General features: G+C 38.0%; 1 protein-coding gene across 1 annotated transcript; it reads right to left on the bottom strand.

Moving 5' to 3' along the window:
- Nucleotides 1-9,941: 9,941 nt before the first annotated feature.
- On the bottom strand, nucleotides 9,942-11,537 carry LOC129744378 (caspase-like). Its single transcript, XM_055736879.1, has 2 exons — nucleotides 11,307-11,537; nucleotides 9,942-11,240 (listed from the first exon to the last, which is right to left on the bottom strand). The coding sequence occupies exons 1-2, from the start codon at nucleotides 11,369-11,371 to the stop codon at nucleotides 10,394-10,396; spliced, it is 912 nt and encodes a 303-aa protein (XP_055592854.1). The 5' UTR covers nucleotides 11,372-11,537; the 3' UTR covers nucleotides 9,942-10,393.
- Between the last annotated feature and the right edge of the window lie 7,367 nt (nucleotides 11,538-18,904).

Raw genomic sequence — 18,904 nt, 5'->3', positions numbered from 1 at the left:
ATAGTGTGCATAGGAAATAGTTTTTTGAAAATATTATAAAATTTATTACTTTCTATCTATTTTAAATACAGTTTTTCTGAAGATGGCTGAAGCTCAGTAGGCCGAAACGTAAAAAAACAGCAGTTTTAATTTCGTCCTAAATAAATCACCGAAAAAATTATCAATCAAAGAAAACCATAGAAAAGTGCGGTGATCAAAACCAAACAACGAAAACCATTTGAAAATAAACGAATCAAAACACCGAAAGAATATGAAACTCCTGCAGATTTTTCCTCGTGAAGATTACATGTTTCTTTATCAGCAAACATTCTTCATTTAAAATCAATTCCAAAGCAAACATCCTGTTGATTATTTTTTTCATGAAAAGAAATCAGTTTTTTTATCATTAAACCAACTTCCAAATAAAATCAAATTTTGCTTTATATTTGTGATCTTCAGCTGAAATTTTAAAATTACGTTGCCAATCAACGTTATAAAACTCAATTTTCCATCTAAATCGGAAATTGAATTTTTAATATTATTTCTAAATCCAAATTCTGAACCTGAACTTTAATAAGAGTTTCGAATGAAGATCTGGTTCCGAGTTTTCAGTTGTGCATGGCTATACCTGAATTTAGCAAAAGAATTAAGTTCAAAAATTTTTAATCTTGAAACAAAACAAATAATCAGGACGGTTTCTAAATTCTTTTTTCAAAATTCTGAAAATAAACCTTTTTAATTTTGAAAATGCATATTCATTGTGAAATTCATGGATCAACATTTGTACGAACCAGGATTTCCAAACTCTACTATCAAAAGTTTCCAATAATTCAAATTATTCAAATTTCAAAAAAAAAAAAATCTTAAACTCGTCACAGAAAACAAAATATAAAAACAGAAATACAATTATGATTTCGACAGTTTGGAACACCATCACGTATAAACGGACGGTCGGATTGAAGTAAAATTTGGTATCCGAGGGTTTTTCGGACCAGAGATGGTTTGTATAATAGTTTCGAGAATCTCACTTTTTATGGAAGGAGAACTCCCATACAAAATCATCCAGAAATGGGACACAACTTTAACAACTTGAAGACGATTTTCATGAAAACTGATTCACGAGCACGAAGAAGTTAAAGATGTGTAGATGAATTAATTATTTTCTAACGGTTTATTAAGTTACAGGTAAAACGAAGTTTACCGAGAACTGAGTTTCAATCAACAAGTGAGAAAATTTTGAATAACTGTTGCAGAATTTTGAACCTGGGACTAGTGTGGGTTAAGCAGCGGTGTGTAGACTCGCTTCGGAAAGAATCATTCGGCTGATTTTTTCCGAGTTTAACTTGTTGTGTGCAGATTGATTTTATCTTCGTTCCAATCATGACGCGATTGCACACAAAACGAAGAGAACAGTTCCGAATTGATGTTTTCCATGCCTCGCAGGAATAAAATCACACCAACGAAACAACAGAACGAAGCTTACCGTACACGAATGCTCACGAGCGATCGTTGCCTGACGGACCGAGTTAACATTCCTCGCACCCTTCTCTCGCTCGTTTCCCGTTCCCTTGTATCTATCAATTTAAGCCACGCCCCCATGCGTTGTCCGATTGATGTGTTCGGCTGCCGAACGAAAACGATTTTTTTTTAATTCGCAGAACTGTTCGTTTGCTTCGCTGATGATTCCCCCGATTGCTGTTTACTCCTGCCGAGTTTATCCGAAGCTTACTTTCTGATGCTTTCCGAATTGAACTTTAGATAGCATCATTGCAGATTGAGTTTAACGAAATAAAATCGTTCTGCAAAGAAGGGCAAAGTGCGAGTATGTAGACTCGCGATTTTAACATCTCTGGGGTTAAGTGGGTTGACTTAACTTGAATTAGAACTGATGCTAAAGTTCTAAGTCAAGTTTGTTACTTGAATAACCTCACTCAATCATCAAAATTTTATTGAGAACCAAAAATTGAGTGTTGAGTAAAAAACCTCGCTTGCTTTTCTTAGACCCTCATGGGAGAGGGTTCAACTCCCAAAACGCCCTCCGTTCTTACGGCCATTAGCATTCCATTTTACCGCTTCATCCGGGGCTTGCCCAGATTTTCAAAGCAAAAAATTGATGATGCCAGGCCCGGTCTGGTTGTCGAATATCGAGGAAAAAGGCCCGGTTTTTCCAGGATTATTCACAGTTTTTTTTTATGAAATTCCAAATTTTCCACTAATTTTAAATTTAAATAAGATTTGAACGCTCCTGATGAGTTTTGGTAAAGAAAATCATTTTTCGTGTGTTCATTTTTCAGCTTTTTTCTTGTCTTTTTCGAAAAAATACGTTGATTTTAGCTGGCGTTCGCTTGATGTCAATAAATTTTATTTGATTTTTACCTCATACTTCAAGATTTTGGAAAGGATTTACTAAATCTGGTGAGTGTCTTAGAAAAGCTTTTCAATATTAAAATGATATTTCTCTTTACTTCTTTATTTTAAAAGCTTTTCTTTGCCGAAGAAATTATAAACATTCTCCTTTTGTAAATAAGTTCAAATCCTTCGCATTGTCATCATGCAAAGTATTCATATAAGCTTTATATACACTTAAAACTTTCTTGACTCGATTTTTCCAACGTATTAAAATTTATATGCATTCAAACCATGTAAGAAGAGTTGACGATCCAGAAAAAAATCCATGTTCTTAAAGATAAGCAGGAACAGAATGAAAAATCCAAGAGGTTAACCCTTTCCTTCCCACGGGGTTTTTCACGTTTTAAAAATAGAAATATTGATTTACAGCTAAAGTTCTAGAACAAAAGATGCATAATTGAAGCCTACTTTAATGATCCTTTCGAAAAATCTGGGTTTTGAGGTGGATCATATGTGCTCCATTGGGAAGATAACAACACATAAGGTGTAAATGAAAAACAGGAAATAATTGCAAAAAAACATGGAATTTCATCACTTCATTGATCACAAACTAAAACGATCCTATTTGATAAAAAACTTCTTTGGTATACGCATCCCTCGAAAGTCTATTTATTGAAATATTTGAAATTTTTATTTTTGACTTGAACAATGGCCGCCATGACACTTTGCGCAAGGAAAACAAAACATGCCGTTTTTCGAGAAAATCACGAGCTTTTACAAATATTTCGAGACATGTGGCCATTTAAGCAGATGAAATAACTATCCTGAAGCGATTTTTTTTGTTGACGAAATGATTTTCATGAGTATTGATAAGAAGCTTCACAAGAAGAAAAGTACGTTTTGTTCCCAGTGTATCACCAGTGATCCACTTTACTTACTCAAAAATTTATATGTTTTAGTTGAAATCTAAGTAAACCATCACTTGATTCTGCTTGCATAAGCAACCTTCTGCACGTCAATATTTTTATTTGAAGGAAATTATAAAAACTTGTCAAGTTATTGAACAACAAATGACAACTTGATTTAAATTCAAAAAAAATCCGACTTTTTCGCAGCTTTTGATCTGCCAAGCAAAACCTAGCTAACCGATTTTCTTCAAATTTTGTGCAATGTTTCTCCACTCATATTTACACATTCGGTGAAAAAATGGTGTTGATCCAAAGCGCCCAGTTCAAATGCGAGCTGTGCGAAGTTGTGGATCACCTGTGCTACCATGGGAAGGAAAGGGTTAACTAGAAAAAAAAAACTCTAACGCATTTGAAGTTATTTTAGTGAAACAAATGTTCATAGATCATCCATTTATTTTAATTTAAAAAAAACAATAAATCTTTAATGTGGCTCTTTCAAACTCCGAAATTTTGAAAATTTGACGTTTTTGGCTCTTCCGACTCAAAAGGTTGCCGACCACTGGTCTATACCATTGATGTTGTGATACAGTTTCAAATCATCGGCATAAGCGTTTTGGGCCATCGAGAAGCGACAGAACATCATTAAAATAGATGACAAAAATTATTGGTCCTAAAGTGCTTCCTTGCGGCACTCCGGAAGAGCCAAGAAGCTGTCTCGAGAAGGATTTTCCAGTATGAACGGACAGCTTTCGTCCCGTTAAGTAACTCCGAAACCACTCCAGTAAAGATCCACAGAAGCCCAAGCGACCTAGCTTTGCGAGAGCAATCTCGTGGTTTACTTTATCAAATGCAACAGACAGATCTGTATAAATAGCATCGGTTTGGGTCTTCCTGGCATAGCTTTCTTGTACAAAAGATGTGAACGTAGTAAATATGTGGTAGTTGATCGTTTAGGCATGAAACCGTGCTGATCGTTTAAAAAGTGGTGCTTGCAGAATGAAAAAATGGGATCCAACGCAACCAGCTCAAACAGTTTTGCAATATTTAGCACACAGACCTGAGATACCGCGGTAATTGTTAATATCTTTCTTATCTCCCTTTTTGTAAACAGGAAACACATATGCTTCTTTCCACAAAGCGGGGAAGATTGCGCCGTGCAGCGATGCTTGAAAAATATGCCTGATAGGTGTTAGCAGATGAAGCATAAACCGTTTCAAAAAACTAGCCGGTATTCCATCCGGGCCTCTAGAAGTAGAGTTTTTGAATTTGGCAGTTGTTCTTAAGATAGCTGCATCGTCGATGAGAATACCATTTAGGGAAGAGCCTAGAGGTGAGACATTATTCACAGCTCTGGTCAGTTGTTCTGCAGAGATGGATCCGCTTGTGAAAATGCTCGAAAATTTCTCAGCGAACAGATTTCAGATTCCAGGGTCAGTGCTAGCGATATCGCCGTCCAGGTACATGTGGGACGGAAGTCCGGATTCTTTTCGCTGGTTTTTGACATACTTCCAGATCAACTTCGGTCTGCTTTTGAAATTTCGCTGTAACCGGTTCAGATATGTTAGGTAGCAACGTTTGCTGGCTTTTTTATAAGCAGAGTTCAGTTTGCGGTATTCCCTTTTCGTGTTGAGGCCCTCGTGCTTATTGTAGTTTCGGAGGGCGCACTTTTTAGCAGTTTTCTGTCGCCGCAGTTCTCTAGTAACCCAGGGAGTTCGAAGACCACCATTGACGCTGCGTTTTGGCACATGGCGATCGATATTGTAGTTAAGAATATTCGAAAATTTTTCGGCAGCTGCGTTAGGATCAGAGAAATCTAGTTCATCTTCCCAATTAATAGAATCCAGAACGAGGGAGATAGCTGCAAGTCGGTATTCTTGAAATCATGATAGGAGGATCTTGTTTTCTCTGCGGGAGCAAATATCATAATAACATCGACTGAGTTCACTAAGGCGGGGTGATGTGGGACAGGCTTAACAAGCGGAGCAGGAGCTAAATCGATTGTTGGATTTCTAAACTCTTCGTTGACAAAACAAAGGTCGAGCAAGCGACCGTTTTCATTTTCGATGTTGTTGATTTGACGCAGAATCACTGTGCTTAAACTATCTAAGAAGAGGATGTTGGAGGTTGCCGAAAACGAAGAACGTACGGGATCCGGAAACAGAAAACCAATTTCACCAATAACGAGTATGTCATCTTCAGAAGAGGACATAGAGCTAACTTTGGTGAGGCAGCGCAAGAAAGATTCAGCTAACACCTGGTCTCCGGAACGATCGGGAGACACGTACACTACGCACAAGCAAAGTTTCCGGTCACCGAGATCGATGTGGGCCAATAAAAGTTCCACACACATGAATTTACAACCAGGCTTGGCAAATATCATCGTCATGAGGCGTGAAGCTGTGACTGTGAAGCCTCTTGGTCCGTCAAACTCAATTGACTGTTCCTTAACGACCAGTCACTTCGTTTGCCAGTCATTCATTCCCCATTCATTTGAAGCTAAAATAATAACCTAGTCAAGCAATCGCATTCAAACGACCGATGACGAAAAAGAAACGCATTTATTATTATTGTTGCTCCTGCCAGCAAGCCGAAGACGACCGAAGACGAACAAGAAAAGCATTTATTATTATTGATGCTCCTGCCAGCAAGCTTGTTTTCAGTTTCTTATTGCTATTGTTGCTCTCTGCCAGCAAGTCGTTCAATTAGTTGTACCTGCCGTCAGCAGCCGATCGAAGTGTGAAGAGATTTGCCAGTCACTCTCAGGAGAAATTTTGACCATGTGTAGGAGCTTCGCCAGTCGATGATGGAGAAATGTTGATTGTTGTCGTGCTTTGTCCGTCATGCGAGTAGTGAGGCTCCGTCAATTGAGAACAGTGCCAGTCGTTTGATGAAACAAAACTAATCGGGTCAAGCGTGACGGGCGAAATTTACCATCACTGTTTACAACACACAATTTACACCGACGACATTGCGATAGAGGAAACTGATGGAGTCAGACGATTCGCATGCAAGACGGGAGCGACGATCACTGGAAAAACAGAATCCATCACGCGGAGAAGAACGGTCAATGACAGCATACTTGCCTGAAACTGCAGGCCGTTACTAGTGAAGTATTGCATGAAAAGTAGTCAAATGTCAAATAAAAGTTCAAAATTACCCATGTAAACGTTACTTCAAAATTCTGCAAGAAACCATGGATGAGTTTTGAACCAAAACGAGCTTTAAGGCCCCAGGGTTGAACAAGTTCAAAAATGAGTAATGATCCCAAATCGACTTAGTCTACTGTCTTATTCTCTATTCAGCATGTAGATTGGTTTTCAAATTTTAATAATACTCTCCGTTAATAGGATCCAAAAACAGAATCAATATATTTTATGCATTTAGAAATACTTTTTGTAATTTATTAAACTTTTAAAGGGTGCTCGGATCAAAAAGAGGTCGAACTAAATCGATTTTCTTTATTAAAAAAAATTAAAGTATCATCTTTTTTTATGAACTAATATTTTGATATTTCAAAAAACAAAAAAATTTAAGATTTATATTCCCAATTTAGGGATACGTTTGTGATAAGCAAACGTTAATTATGATTTATGTTCTTATAATTTTAACTTTCAGGTTCGTATCCTTTTATCAATAAATAGGTAATTTATTTTTCCTTAATTTTATATGACTATAAATATACATCCAATGTTTTAGTAATTTTCCTTACTGCCATATACTATTTTTTACCATTATATATATTTTTTTTGAAGGAATGCATCTGGGGATAACCTGAATAAATTATTGCAAGCGGCACGGGTAGCCGGCCATTGTAGGTTTCTGAGGGTTGGATGCCTTCTTTCGACGAACCATCGGACCGTGGAAGCCCTAGAAGAAATTCGAAGGCCAAGCCACACAGCCATAGGCAGGACCTTGCTACCGATGGGGGAACCATACATACATACATACATACATCATCTTTTTTTATGAACTTAAAAAAAGATGATAGACGGAAAAAATACTCAGTTTTTACTCCTCCCTGCTAACAGTTTTTGGGCCTTTTTAAGATTCTGCTTAATTATCGCCCAATATTTTTCGATTGGGCAAAGTTCTGATATGATGCGAAGGTTTTTATCCTTGAACACAACCTGAATGTTGTTAGCGCAAAACCACTCCATCGCCATGTTTTCTATAATGGCAGAATGACAAATCTGGCCAAAACAGCACAGCCAAGTCATGTTTCTTCAAACTAAGATACGCAGAAAATATTTAAGATTTTGTTTGTCCTGCAACGGCACGCATGCAATTGATCAGATTCAAAATGGCGATGAAGAAATACCATTTTTTTCAACCATTTTGTCGTAAATCCTTATGAACTACCAAAATGGTTAAAATTCTTTTTAGAAAAATTGTTGAAAAATAACCATTTTGACGGCTTTCAAGCAAAAACCATAAAATGGTTATTTAAGAACCATAAATGGTTAAAGAAAAACGAGCGCGTAGTCCACACTAGGCAACTTGAATAGCGATTTTTGTTATGACACGAACATTGTTATTGTTGGAAACCTGAGACCAAGTCATGTTTCTTCAAACTAAGATACGCAGAAAATATTTAAGATTTTGTTTGTCCTGCAGCGGCACGCATGCAATTGATCAGATTCAAAATGGCGATGAAGAAATACCATTTTTTTTCAACCATTTTGTCGTAAATCTTTATGAACTACCAAAATGGTTAAAATTCTTTTTAGAAATGGGAGACGCTGAGACCGTCTCGAGACGAACATTCGTTTAGTGTGGACCATGATGGCTCTAGTATGGTGATCTCATATGCCAAATCGCCATTCCGCCATATTGAAAAAAGTTTTGACAGCTGGCTGTAGTGTTTACGAAAAAAGGGGTCCAGGGATGCCAGGTGTTAGAGATAAAAAATCAGATGGCAATAAAGTGTGTGTATGTGCACAAGCCAATCGTAAACGAAAGATCAAAAGATTTGAAACCGTACTGGGGATTAGTTTATTTTATTATATTTAAATTAAGTTTTCGGAAAAAAAGCAATGATATGAGTATATTAAATGAAGTAATTTGTATTCTAAACACTTTTTTTTAATGAGATTACAATACAGTTCGGTCTATCCGTATGTTCCGAAAAAGAAAAACTTTTTATTGACCGTTATGATAGAAAGGATCTTAAAGGGTGGAACAAACAACCAAAACCCTAAACCGGATGTTGCTTGCTCCTTATTCTTGTTACCTTATCCAAAGAGCTATTTTGTTTCCCTTTAATCGAAAAGTGTTGGATGAAAATAAAAGTAAATCGGTTCTGCTAAAGGAATGCTATAAATTCTGCTATTGATAATTTTCATGATTAAATGATAAACGATTGTATGATTCGAAATTTTATTTTCAAATAACTGTTGCATCATGTAAATACTGCTTAAGCCTTTTTTAATATTAACATATTCAGTTAATCTACCATCACCACCACCCACGAGCAGCGCTGAGCTGGAGCTTTGCTGCACTTGAGGATGACTAGCAATTGGACAGCATCGCCTGCAGAATCCTTCAGGGGCTCAATCCATTCCGGACAATCAACAGTCTGCAGTGGATCGAACTGATTCCCCAACCCACTCATCGTCATGTTGCTCAGGCGCCTAACGCTGCCCTATTTTCCTATTTCAGCTCATCGGTTCCCTCATTCAAAAGTGCCAAAAACTTCATCTGGTTTTCCCAAATGCTACTCTTCAGAACCGAATTACTCGATTGGATCTTCTGGAGCAGCGCTGGCAACAGACGGGGGTCCTCCTGAAGCAGCTTTTTCATCTCGATGAAGATCGGATGTTCCTGCAGGAGGGCCAGTCGCTTCTCTGACGATGGAATGTAACGCCTCGCCATGTTACCATCCGATTCGATGACTTTCTGCTGCTTCTAGATAGCTCTTGAAAGAAAAAAGTGTTGAATAAGCATAAATTTGTCATAAGTAATGCAAAATTAATGTTACTCACCGCTACCGACAAAGCTGGCACCGTCGTTTATAAGTTCAACCTCTTCCAGCTTTGCTAACCAGCCCGGAGCTCAGCCGGAAGATTTTGTTTCGATTCTATGAATTATATTTGCAAAAATCAAGGCGAAATCATTGTCTAAGCAATATCTTGATGATTGGCAAAACTTCGTGATTTACAAAAAATCAGAGCACCTGGCATCCCAGCCAGCCAGCAGCCAGCCAAACAGCCAGCTGTCAAATTTCGGCTCCTCCTCCGCATCCAACCCTCGTCTACTTTTTGCCAAAGTGAGACCACCATATCTAGAGCCATCATGGTGTGGACTAGGCTTAAAAAAGCATCGGCGAGTAGAATGAGAAGAAGTAGAAGAAGAAGAAAAAAAAAAGAAGAAGAAGAAGAAGAAGAAGAAGAAGAAGAAAAGACATGCATCTATTTAAATAGTTTTTTATGACATCATAAACACATCATCGGAAAAAATCACTAATAATACTCATAGCGTTTGAAGGGTGGAGATTTTTTCGAACCATGAGTAAATTATGGAAATTTAAAAATAATTTAAAAATTATGAATCTCCCCTGTTGTGTTTTAACTTCAAAAATTGGACGAACGATTTGTTAGCTTGGTTAATATACTATTTGTTTTAAATTATCATCATAGACATCACAAACAAACAATAAACTGAACTAACAATTTTGACTTTTTTAACGTAGGATTATAATTCTGAATGCAAATCAATTCTTAAAGTTTATTGACATTTCGTAATTTCGGCTTTTCAAAAACAATACAGAACATTGTTGTGCTTCCTTTCGGGATATTATGAACGAATTCGTGGGGGCCGTTGTTGTATTAGTGAAACATGTTTTCTCTAGAGACGGCCAACTTAAGGAACTCAGAAAGGGCAACAATAAGGAACGATTCAATCAATAGTTTGATCGGATTTATCTTAAGTTATCTACAGCTTTGTAGCTAGGTCATATTTTTATTGCATTTCAGGCTAGTGAGCAATCATATTTGTCGAAAGACATTCTGAGGTGCACATTACAGGAAGGTTACAACAATGTCTTAGGGGCGAAGGTCGGGTACATTTATCCTTATCAAAATTCAACGTGCTTGATTTTCGTAACGTCGAAAATTCAAAATTTATTTGCTTTTAGTTAATTTCAACACCCTAGCGGTCCTCTAATCAATTGCCGTTACTACCTTACTTCGGGTTTTCTTGGTAAAATAAAAAGTTTTGGTCAACATAGACACCATACAGGGAATCTGCTTCTTACAGTCCATTCTCTCGTCATGCGGCACAAACGATTGATACTCGAAGGCCGTTCTTCGTATGACACCCGTCAAAAGCGTCAACAAATCACGCTGCTTTCCATGTTCGGTAAGCTCCCTGCACAGGGATTGAATAAACCATGAACCTTGGCGAGGATTTCTCCACGAATAGTATCCCTCGTAGGTGGAATACATCACCAGCAGATCAGCCATTGCTGGAATGGCGTAAACCACGGGTTCGTTCCGAGAATCCACAAAATCTTTGACAACATTAGAAGCCGGTGCTGCTTTGAACGACACTCCGTCATCAAACTGCTCACCTCTACAGGCTTGAATGAAAATGAGCTTCGGTTTTCCAATCAACGAAGGGCATGCGTCACCAACAAAGTTTTTCCACAGAGAATCAACATTGTACTTGCTATCACTAGCGTACAAAACTCCTTGCTCGCCATGCGTCATTACAACCACAACGAGGCAATCGTTGTCCGTATGATCCTCCTTCGAAACATCCTTCAGGGTATCTAGCAACTTCTTCCTGTTGAGATCGTCGAAAACTCGGACATCAAAATCCAATTCATTCAGCTCCTCGCAAATATCCTCCCTGTCTTTGTCCGTGCCTTGTCTTTTTGCCATCGTTTCAAAATTCATTTGACAGAACACCAGAGCAATCCCACGACGCCGATTTGAGGTGTCATAGTATTCATCCAATGCGGGTCGCGATATCAAGCGATCACTTTTTTTCGGTGAGCCTTTGAATCTACGAATGATAGCTTATTTAAAAAAATTTGAAACTACATCACTCCAAATATTAAGGTATAGTTACACTCTCCCGAAGCCACGAATGTCGAATTCGTCGCTCATCGGCAGATTAGCTACGTTTTCCTCCATAACTGCTTTACTGAATCAATTAAACTTTCCTTTGCAACCGATTTGCACCTTTGTCAGATTAGGACTGAATGCGGTCGTTTTTATCGTATCGGTGCTGTGGTGTTGGGGACAATTTTTACTGATAAGATGGAACCGGGCGATGTTCGAGATAAGATTTTCAACCCAAACAACACAAAGCATTCGATGACCCGCCATGATGCTTCTTATCGGAGCCCCTGGACGGTGACGATGAACGGAAACTTTTTTTTTTTTTTTTTCGAAATTTGTTTACCCTCTTCGATGATGATAGCCGTTGCATTCACGTGCGGTTTGATCGGGCTATCGATTTTTATGTCACACCTGAAGTTTTCGATTCCACACCAGGGTTGAACTATTATGCAAAAAAAATATGAAGATTTTTTTGTTTTTTAAATTTTATCATGAACGATGTATAGCATGAATGAGCAACTTGCGGCTCGCAGGCTGCACAGGATTTTCTTAACAGGTAGGGGAGTGGGGTAACGTGGGCCATGGGGAAACGTGGGCCACTTTCAATATCTCAGATGTGTGTAGAGTAGGGTGTCCCTAAATTTCATAATGTCTGGGAATCTGGAGGCTCACCCTCCAAATGGTAGATTAGGGTGTGGAGAACAAACTTTCGTATGGGGCCGACTAAAAAAATCATGTTTGATTTGATTTGAAATAAATTCTGGGTCCGAAAATTTTCACAAAATTTATATATTTAATATTTTCATAGTTTTGTTTGGATTAAATTCTACACGTCAAAAATGAAAAATGAACCAAATTTGTGTCAAAATTGATAATCAAGTCTGTTTCACATAGAATCTGGTCGGATAAAATAGATCATTCCTCCGCAAAGAAATAACGTACAACAACAAAAAAAAATGTCATTTTGTAGGGTTTTATTGCACTTTAAGGAAAAATATACATAAAAATAATTCGTCAGCTTTTCGGATGAATTTTTGAACTTTTTTTGTGATACCACCCATCATTTTCTGCACAGTACTGCTGGTAACCTCATTCGCCATCTTGTTCCACCACTTTTCCATTTCAGCGGGTTTTTTCATGGTTCTGCCACATTTCTTCAGTTTGCCCTTAACTATTGCCCAATATTTCTCGATGGGACGAAAATCCGGACAGTTTGGTGGATTGATACTTTTTTCAACAAAATCGATCTTGTTCTCCTTATACCACTTAACGACATCCCGGCTGTAGCGGCAGCTTGCCAGGTCCGGCCAGAGCTTCACCGGACCTTTGTGGGACCGAATGAATGGCAAAACCCTCAACCCTCTTCTGGAGATATTTTTCTTTGCAAACATTTCCATTCATTGTGTCCCCAGTGATGAAAATCTTAGTCTTCTTCCCACAACTACAGATCCCTTGCCAAATCATTAACTCACTAGCAAATTTATCTGCGAAAACAAACTTGAATCTACCCGCAACATTCCCTTTACGCTTCGCAAGGTAAAATTTCTTACCGGGTATTTGTCCAAAATCCATTTTGACGTAAGTTTTGTCGTCCATAAAAATGCATCCGTTGTACTTGATCAACACTTTCTTGTACAACTTCCTTGCCCTGGTTTTGGCAACCAGTTTTTGATTCAGCGTCCTGTTGGGGCGTTTGCTTGCATGATACGACCGCAAGCCTTCTCGCAAACAAATTCGTCGAGCTGTACTATGGTTCGTCTTGAACTTTTCCGCCAAATCACGCAAGGAGATTCCAGGATTATTGTGAACTGATCGAATTACCTTTGCTCGCAGCTTCCGGCCATATGTTTCACTTTTACGCCTGGTTTGTTTTGTTCGATCCACAGTAAGGGTCTCCCGGTAACGTTGCAGCACCGAATTTACAGTCGATTTTGGATATTATAGGAATTTCGCGATCTTTACCCCTGACCACGTCGGTTTCTCTACGTGAGTGTGCAGAATTTTCTCTCGCCTTTCGCGTTCCATCGTCGATAACTTTTGACTGACTGCTGCAATCTTGTGAAATTTTCACTACTACAGTGAGCGAAATAAGAATAGCACCACTATGTGTTTTGTTTGTTAAAATATGAATGATTGAAAATTACGAAAATTTTCTTCCACAGATTGTTCCGAATTGCTTAACGGATAAATCAAGCATGAGTTTACTTTTTTTGGACGTTGCAATTGGCGTTGAGGACCAAAAATGTGGAAAAGGGGTGCGAAATAAGAATAGAACCACTTGAGTTTTTCCAACAAAAACTAGATTAGCTTTAAAAATTTACTCTGTAAAAGTGAATAATAATGCTTCTACGAATTATTTGAATAGAAAACTGCATTTTAGGAGTTTTCCATAATTCCAAAGGTTTTCAAAGGTTTTAAAATGAGGGTTTTAAGAGATGCTCCTCTAGCGTTAAGGAATTAGATATTTGAGCTATAAAACTTTATCAAACTGCTTGATTTCTTCATTAACATTCATAAGTATGAAGCAAAATGATGAAACATAGATTTGAGGCTAAGTTTGAATTTAAAAAGCAGGTTGGAATTCAAAACTACTAATGTTTTTAGATAATCAAACACTATTTCTCTAGTTTTAAGTCATAGATGGCAGCACTATCTTGCCATTAAACCAAATTCATGCCCATTTTCGAATATCTGGGATTAATTAGCGAGTGCTGGACGATTTTGGTCAAGAAATAAATACATGTACCGTGTGAACGCGTTGGAAATTCAAAAATCACTAAATCCGAAAAAAATAGAATTGCATCAAGGTCACTAAAAGTGAATTTTTTTGGACCGATTATCAGAATAAAGTTATACTTTGGGATGCAGCTTGATGGACCAGACGGCTAGCAGTATTATTGGTATGATTTGCAATTGAATTGGAAGTTAAGATGAGCAGGAATTTTGGCGGTTGTACATTTTTGTGCTGGTGATTCTTTTGCAAATACGGAAAAGCTTTCTGCTGCATGAACTTCCACAAAAATGTAATGGGAAAATACCTCAAAATGATGAATATGGGCCTAAATAAACCTGGAAAATCAATATTGAGACAAAATTTGGTGTTAACTGCAAGATAGTGCTGCCATCTACGACTTGAAACTGGAAAAAAAGTGTGGTTTACTGAACAAAATCAACGTTATTGATTTCCAACCTATTCTTTCTGATTAAAAATTAATTCCGCATGTTTGTTTCATCATTTCACGTCATTTGAATGAAGAAAGTTAGTAATTTGATAAACAATTACAGCTCAAATATTTAATTCCTTAACGCTAGAGGAGCATCTCTTAAAACCTCCATTTTAAAACCTTTGAAATCCTTTGGAATTCTGAAAAACTCCTTAAATGCAGTTTTCTGTTCAAATAACTCGTAGAAGCATTATTATTCACTTTTACACAGTAAATTTTTGAAAATAATCTAGTTTTGTTAGAAAAACTCAAGTGGTTCTATTCTTATTTCGCACCCCTTTTTCACATTTTTGGTCCTCAACGCCAATTGCAACGTCCACAAAAAGTAAACTCATGCTTGATTTATCCGTTAAGCAATTCAGAACAATCTGTGGAAGAAAATTTTCGTAATTATCAATCATTCATATTTTAAAAAGCAAAACACATAGTGGTGCTATTCTTATTTCGCTCGCTGTATGTAAACAAACCATCCGGACCAATACACTGTCAAAAGATTCGCAATGTGACAACTAGGGGCGCTGCAGTATATGAAAATATGCGACCAGATTCTATGTGAAACAGACTTTAAACAAGCTATTTTCAAGAAAAAATATTTTTTGTCCAAAAATTTTGTATTCAACTGACCAAAATGTGTACCTAGCTTAAAACATTTTTGATATCAATGCCATCAAAAGATACGAGTTTTTGTCTGCTTAAACTTTGCTGAACAAAGCATGTTGTTTGTATCATCGTGTGAAAAGCTATTCACGGTTTAATCTTTAATAAAAATAACAATTTAGGATATTTTTTATTTAATTCATCGAATTCGTCTTAATAAATATCTACTTTAAAATCAAAACACTTGCAAAATAGACTTGGATGGTTTAGAAGAATCATCAGAAGGCTATATGCCAAATTTGAGCTGAATCTGACAACGGAAAAGGGTTGCACTGAATCTCGAGTGTGAAAGGGATTCTGAGACATTGTGCTCTGAAAAAGCATAAAATACTGATTTTTCATCAATTTTTTTTTACCAATCGATTGCTTTATTTTGTAGATTTTATTAAAATTTCAATTAGGACTCACATTTCAGCTGAGACTACAACTCGATTGGACTTAAAATCAAAAAGTTATGTCTGTTCAAAGATTGTATTTTTTTCTCTTAACCTTTATTCACAATACATCATCTAAAAATTAATCTTTCGGCTAACCTAAACATTTCAACAATTTTAAACCTTTCAGAAACTCAATTTTAACATAAATTTAAGAAATTATCAAACTGATTTCTAGATAACAAACTATTGTTCCATCGAATATCTCTTGAATGCTTATTAAAACAAAATATTCTGGAATTTTTATAATTTACCATGTTGTAAGCAATTACTTCGGAAATAAGCCACAAACCTGCTTTTGCATCACATCGATCTTCATCTGTTCCTCCACAAAGAATGTCCTCTGGGTCATCTACATTTAATCCTATATGGTTTTTTATAACATTTTTAACCCAGGTCCACACAAAACGTGATTTTTCACAATATTTTATTCTATGAACATTACTATCATCTTCTTGACAAATTTCGCAAACAAAGCTATCCACTGATGAAAAGTTATGACTGTACATTTTAATTCTATTTGAATATATGTAGATTAACAAATATTTCCTAAAGTACTGATCTAGCATTTGTTGTCAAAATTTTTTTCTAAAATAATCCACAAAATTTTCCATGGTAGAGAAGGATATTTACTGGGAGGAATCAATTGCCCGATGTATCGTAATTTCCCGAGTATAAACGTATTGGATATAAAAACTTTTTCGATCAAATTCAATTTTCGCCAACTATTCAAGGATAATGCAGATTTCATCTTTGCTATGATTTGATCAAAGTTTGTTTCAGCCATTTTGTTTTAATCTGTTTGAAAAACTACACCTAAAATTTTCAATTTTCCCATTTCTTCCAAACGTTGAGGACCAATTTGAACATTATTCATTCTAAGATAACCTGATTTTTTGAAATTTAGTCTTATACCCGCATCTTTTGCAAAAATTTCAAATATTTCCAAAACTTTATTAAATTCTTCATCAGTTCTTGTAACAATTGTATTATCATCATCATATGCTAATATTTGAACGAAATTATCTCCCACTAATATTCCTTTATGAAAGGTTCAGTATAAATAGAGAAAAGTATCATAGAAAACGGACAGCCTTGTCGAACTGAACAGGTTATTTGAAAAGAGTCTGTAAGATATCCATTCACAACTATCCGAGACGATGCCAAAATATGCACAGTCAAAAACTAAACAACGTGATACTTGAAGGTTATGTTTGTTTTATCTACTATTGTGATGTGCTTCGTACCCTTCCCGAAGAGGCCGTCTTCGGATTTGAGGCCAAAGTTTCAAAGCGAGCTTTTTTTGGCCCGGCACGTCTTCGATCTCCTAGCTCTCACGATCCTCGTCATTGTTGTTTACAGATGCTGTCGAGCCCGTCGAATCGTCCGAGTGAGTTCTCTTCAACCCAGCGTTGGAGCCTCCCATCTCTGTGTCCATATCAACATTGCTGTCAGCGAAGCTTTCAGACAAAGCATCTGAAACCACACTAGCCGGTGCCGTCACCTCGCCTCGAGCCTCTCTCTCTCCTGTCGCAGACTTTTCTTGACTTGGTTTGTTTCGAACGGATACCAATTTCACCATACTCAGCTCCTCAGTCATTTTGACTGGTGGACCCGATTTTTCAAAGCAGCTGAATAGGTCGGCTGCATGTCACTCCCTCCGATGATTTTTGGCTTTTCTGTTTCTGCATTGATTTTCTTTTCCTGTTCTACGCGTTGCTTCTTATTCTGGGGGCAATCTAACTTAAGATGCCCTCCAGCTTGCATAGGAAGCACCTTTGTTTTGTAAGACTAGCCACTAGTCAGTCGGCAGGCGTCCCAGAGATTCCCTAAACAATTCCTAGGGTCGGCAAGCTTACTGAACAAAATGCAAAATGCAGAGAATTTCCCGAGGAATAAACAACTCCACCTTCTAGCTTAATACATTAATTTATTCTTGAACAATCCAAGCTTGGTTTTTTTGCCCACAACTTCACTATATAAAATATGGTTGTATCTGACCTGTTGCTGCTACCACCTGGATCCAATCCTAGTTGCGGTTCAACCTCGGGTTCGAAGAGGTTGGAGCCTTGCACGGACGCGGCGATTTGTTGATGGCGTCCTCGGTGAAACGACTCTCGAGAGGCGTAGCGATCTTACGGCGTAGCGATCTTAATTGTGTACCTGGCTCCACCTGGGGTGCTGAACCAGGCACTGGGTTGTTGTAGAAGCGAACAGTCGCACGGTAGGTTGTGGCGTACCTGGTCCCAACTTGGGGGCTGAACCAGGCACGGAGTTGTTGTTGGCCTGATCCGAAGTTCGCCGGTGGGAATTCAACCCAAACCAGCGACGGATGCGATGCGGCAAGTCAACGGCTGATTCAAATCCGATGTCGGAAGATTTGAATCTCCAAGGTCGCCGAGGGGTTTATCGTTGTGTAGCGGCAGATATAACCTCCAACAGCGGCGTACAGGCGGGTGTACCGGCGGATTCAAATTCAATTGACGGCGACGAATCAGGGTTGGAATTATATCCAAAAATAGCGGGGTCCTAAATTTAGGATTCAAGGATTAATTATTGGGGTTTATCGGCGAGAGCAAAATGGTGGGTTGTACCTGATGTCCAAATATTTCGGCTTCAGGTGTTGTAAAACTTTATATTCGGTTCTGTGTTGATTCGCCAGAGTTTGAATGCGGATGGACGTTATTATCGGCAGGCTTTGAACTCCAGCCGGTCATCATTGCTCTCGCCTCGCGCCTTTTATTGCCTCGTCTAATTTGGTTGTTTCGCCGTTTTGTCTCTTCGCTTCGCTCAGGTAGCTTACGGTCTCTGGTGGTGAGTAGTGGAACCGGTAGTGATGGCTGCGTGCTTTTTGCCTTATGGTTAATGGTCTCGCCATCCAGAGGAATAGTTCAACCCCCAGAAAACTCACTGCATACGATAAACTACAATCTACAACAAAATTGCTGAGACCTCTTTCGAGAGACTAGCAACGCTTACAGTTTAAGACCTTCGTAAAAGACGCGCCCTCGACGATTAAGAAAGTACAATGTCATAGGTAGATATTTCCTTTTTCAGATCCAGATATACGCCCCTGACCCCAGTGAACAGGTCACGCTCGAGTTCTGCTGGGAATTTCTCACGTACTACCCTTTTGACGTTTCCATACTTGGATAGAACCGCTATACGATATCAGAGTCTGGAACCTCTGGAGGAAGCTCAAAAATCCTCACGTATTTCGCGAGCCCTCCAGCGATGCCCATTTTCACCGATACCTTGTTGCCGTTAGAGTACTCGAAGAAATGTGATTC

The sequence above is a fragment of the Uranotaenia lowii genome, chromosome 2 (genome assembly GCF_029784155.1).
Source record: "Uranotaenia lowii strain MFRU-FL chromosome 2, ASM2978415v1, whole genome shotgun sequence".
NCBI classification, from domain to species: Eukaryota; Metazoa; Arthropoda; class Insecta; order Diptera; family Culicidae; genus Uranotaenia; species Uranotaenia lowii.
The sequence above is the reverse complement of the archived record's forward strand: the minus strand, read 5'-3'. Positions and strand labels throughout refer to the sequence as shown.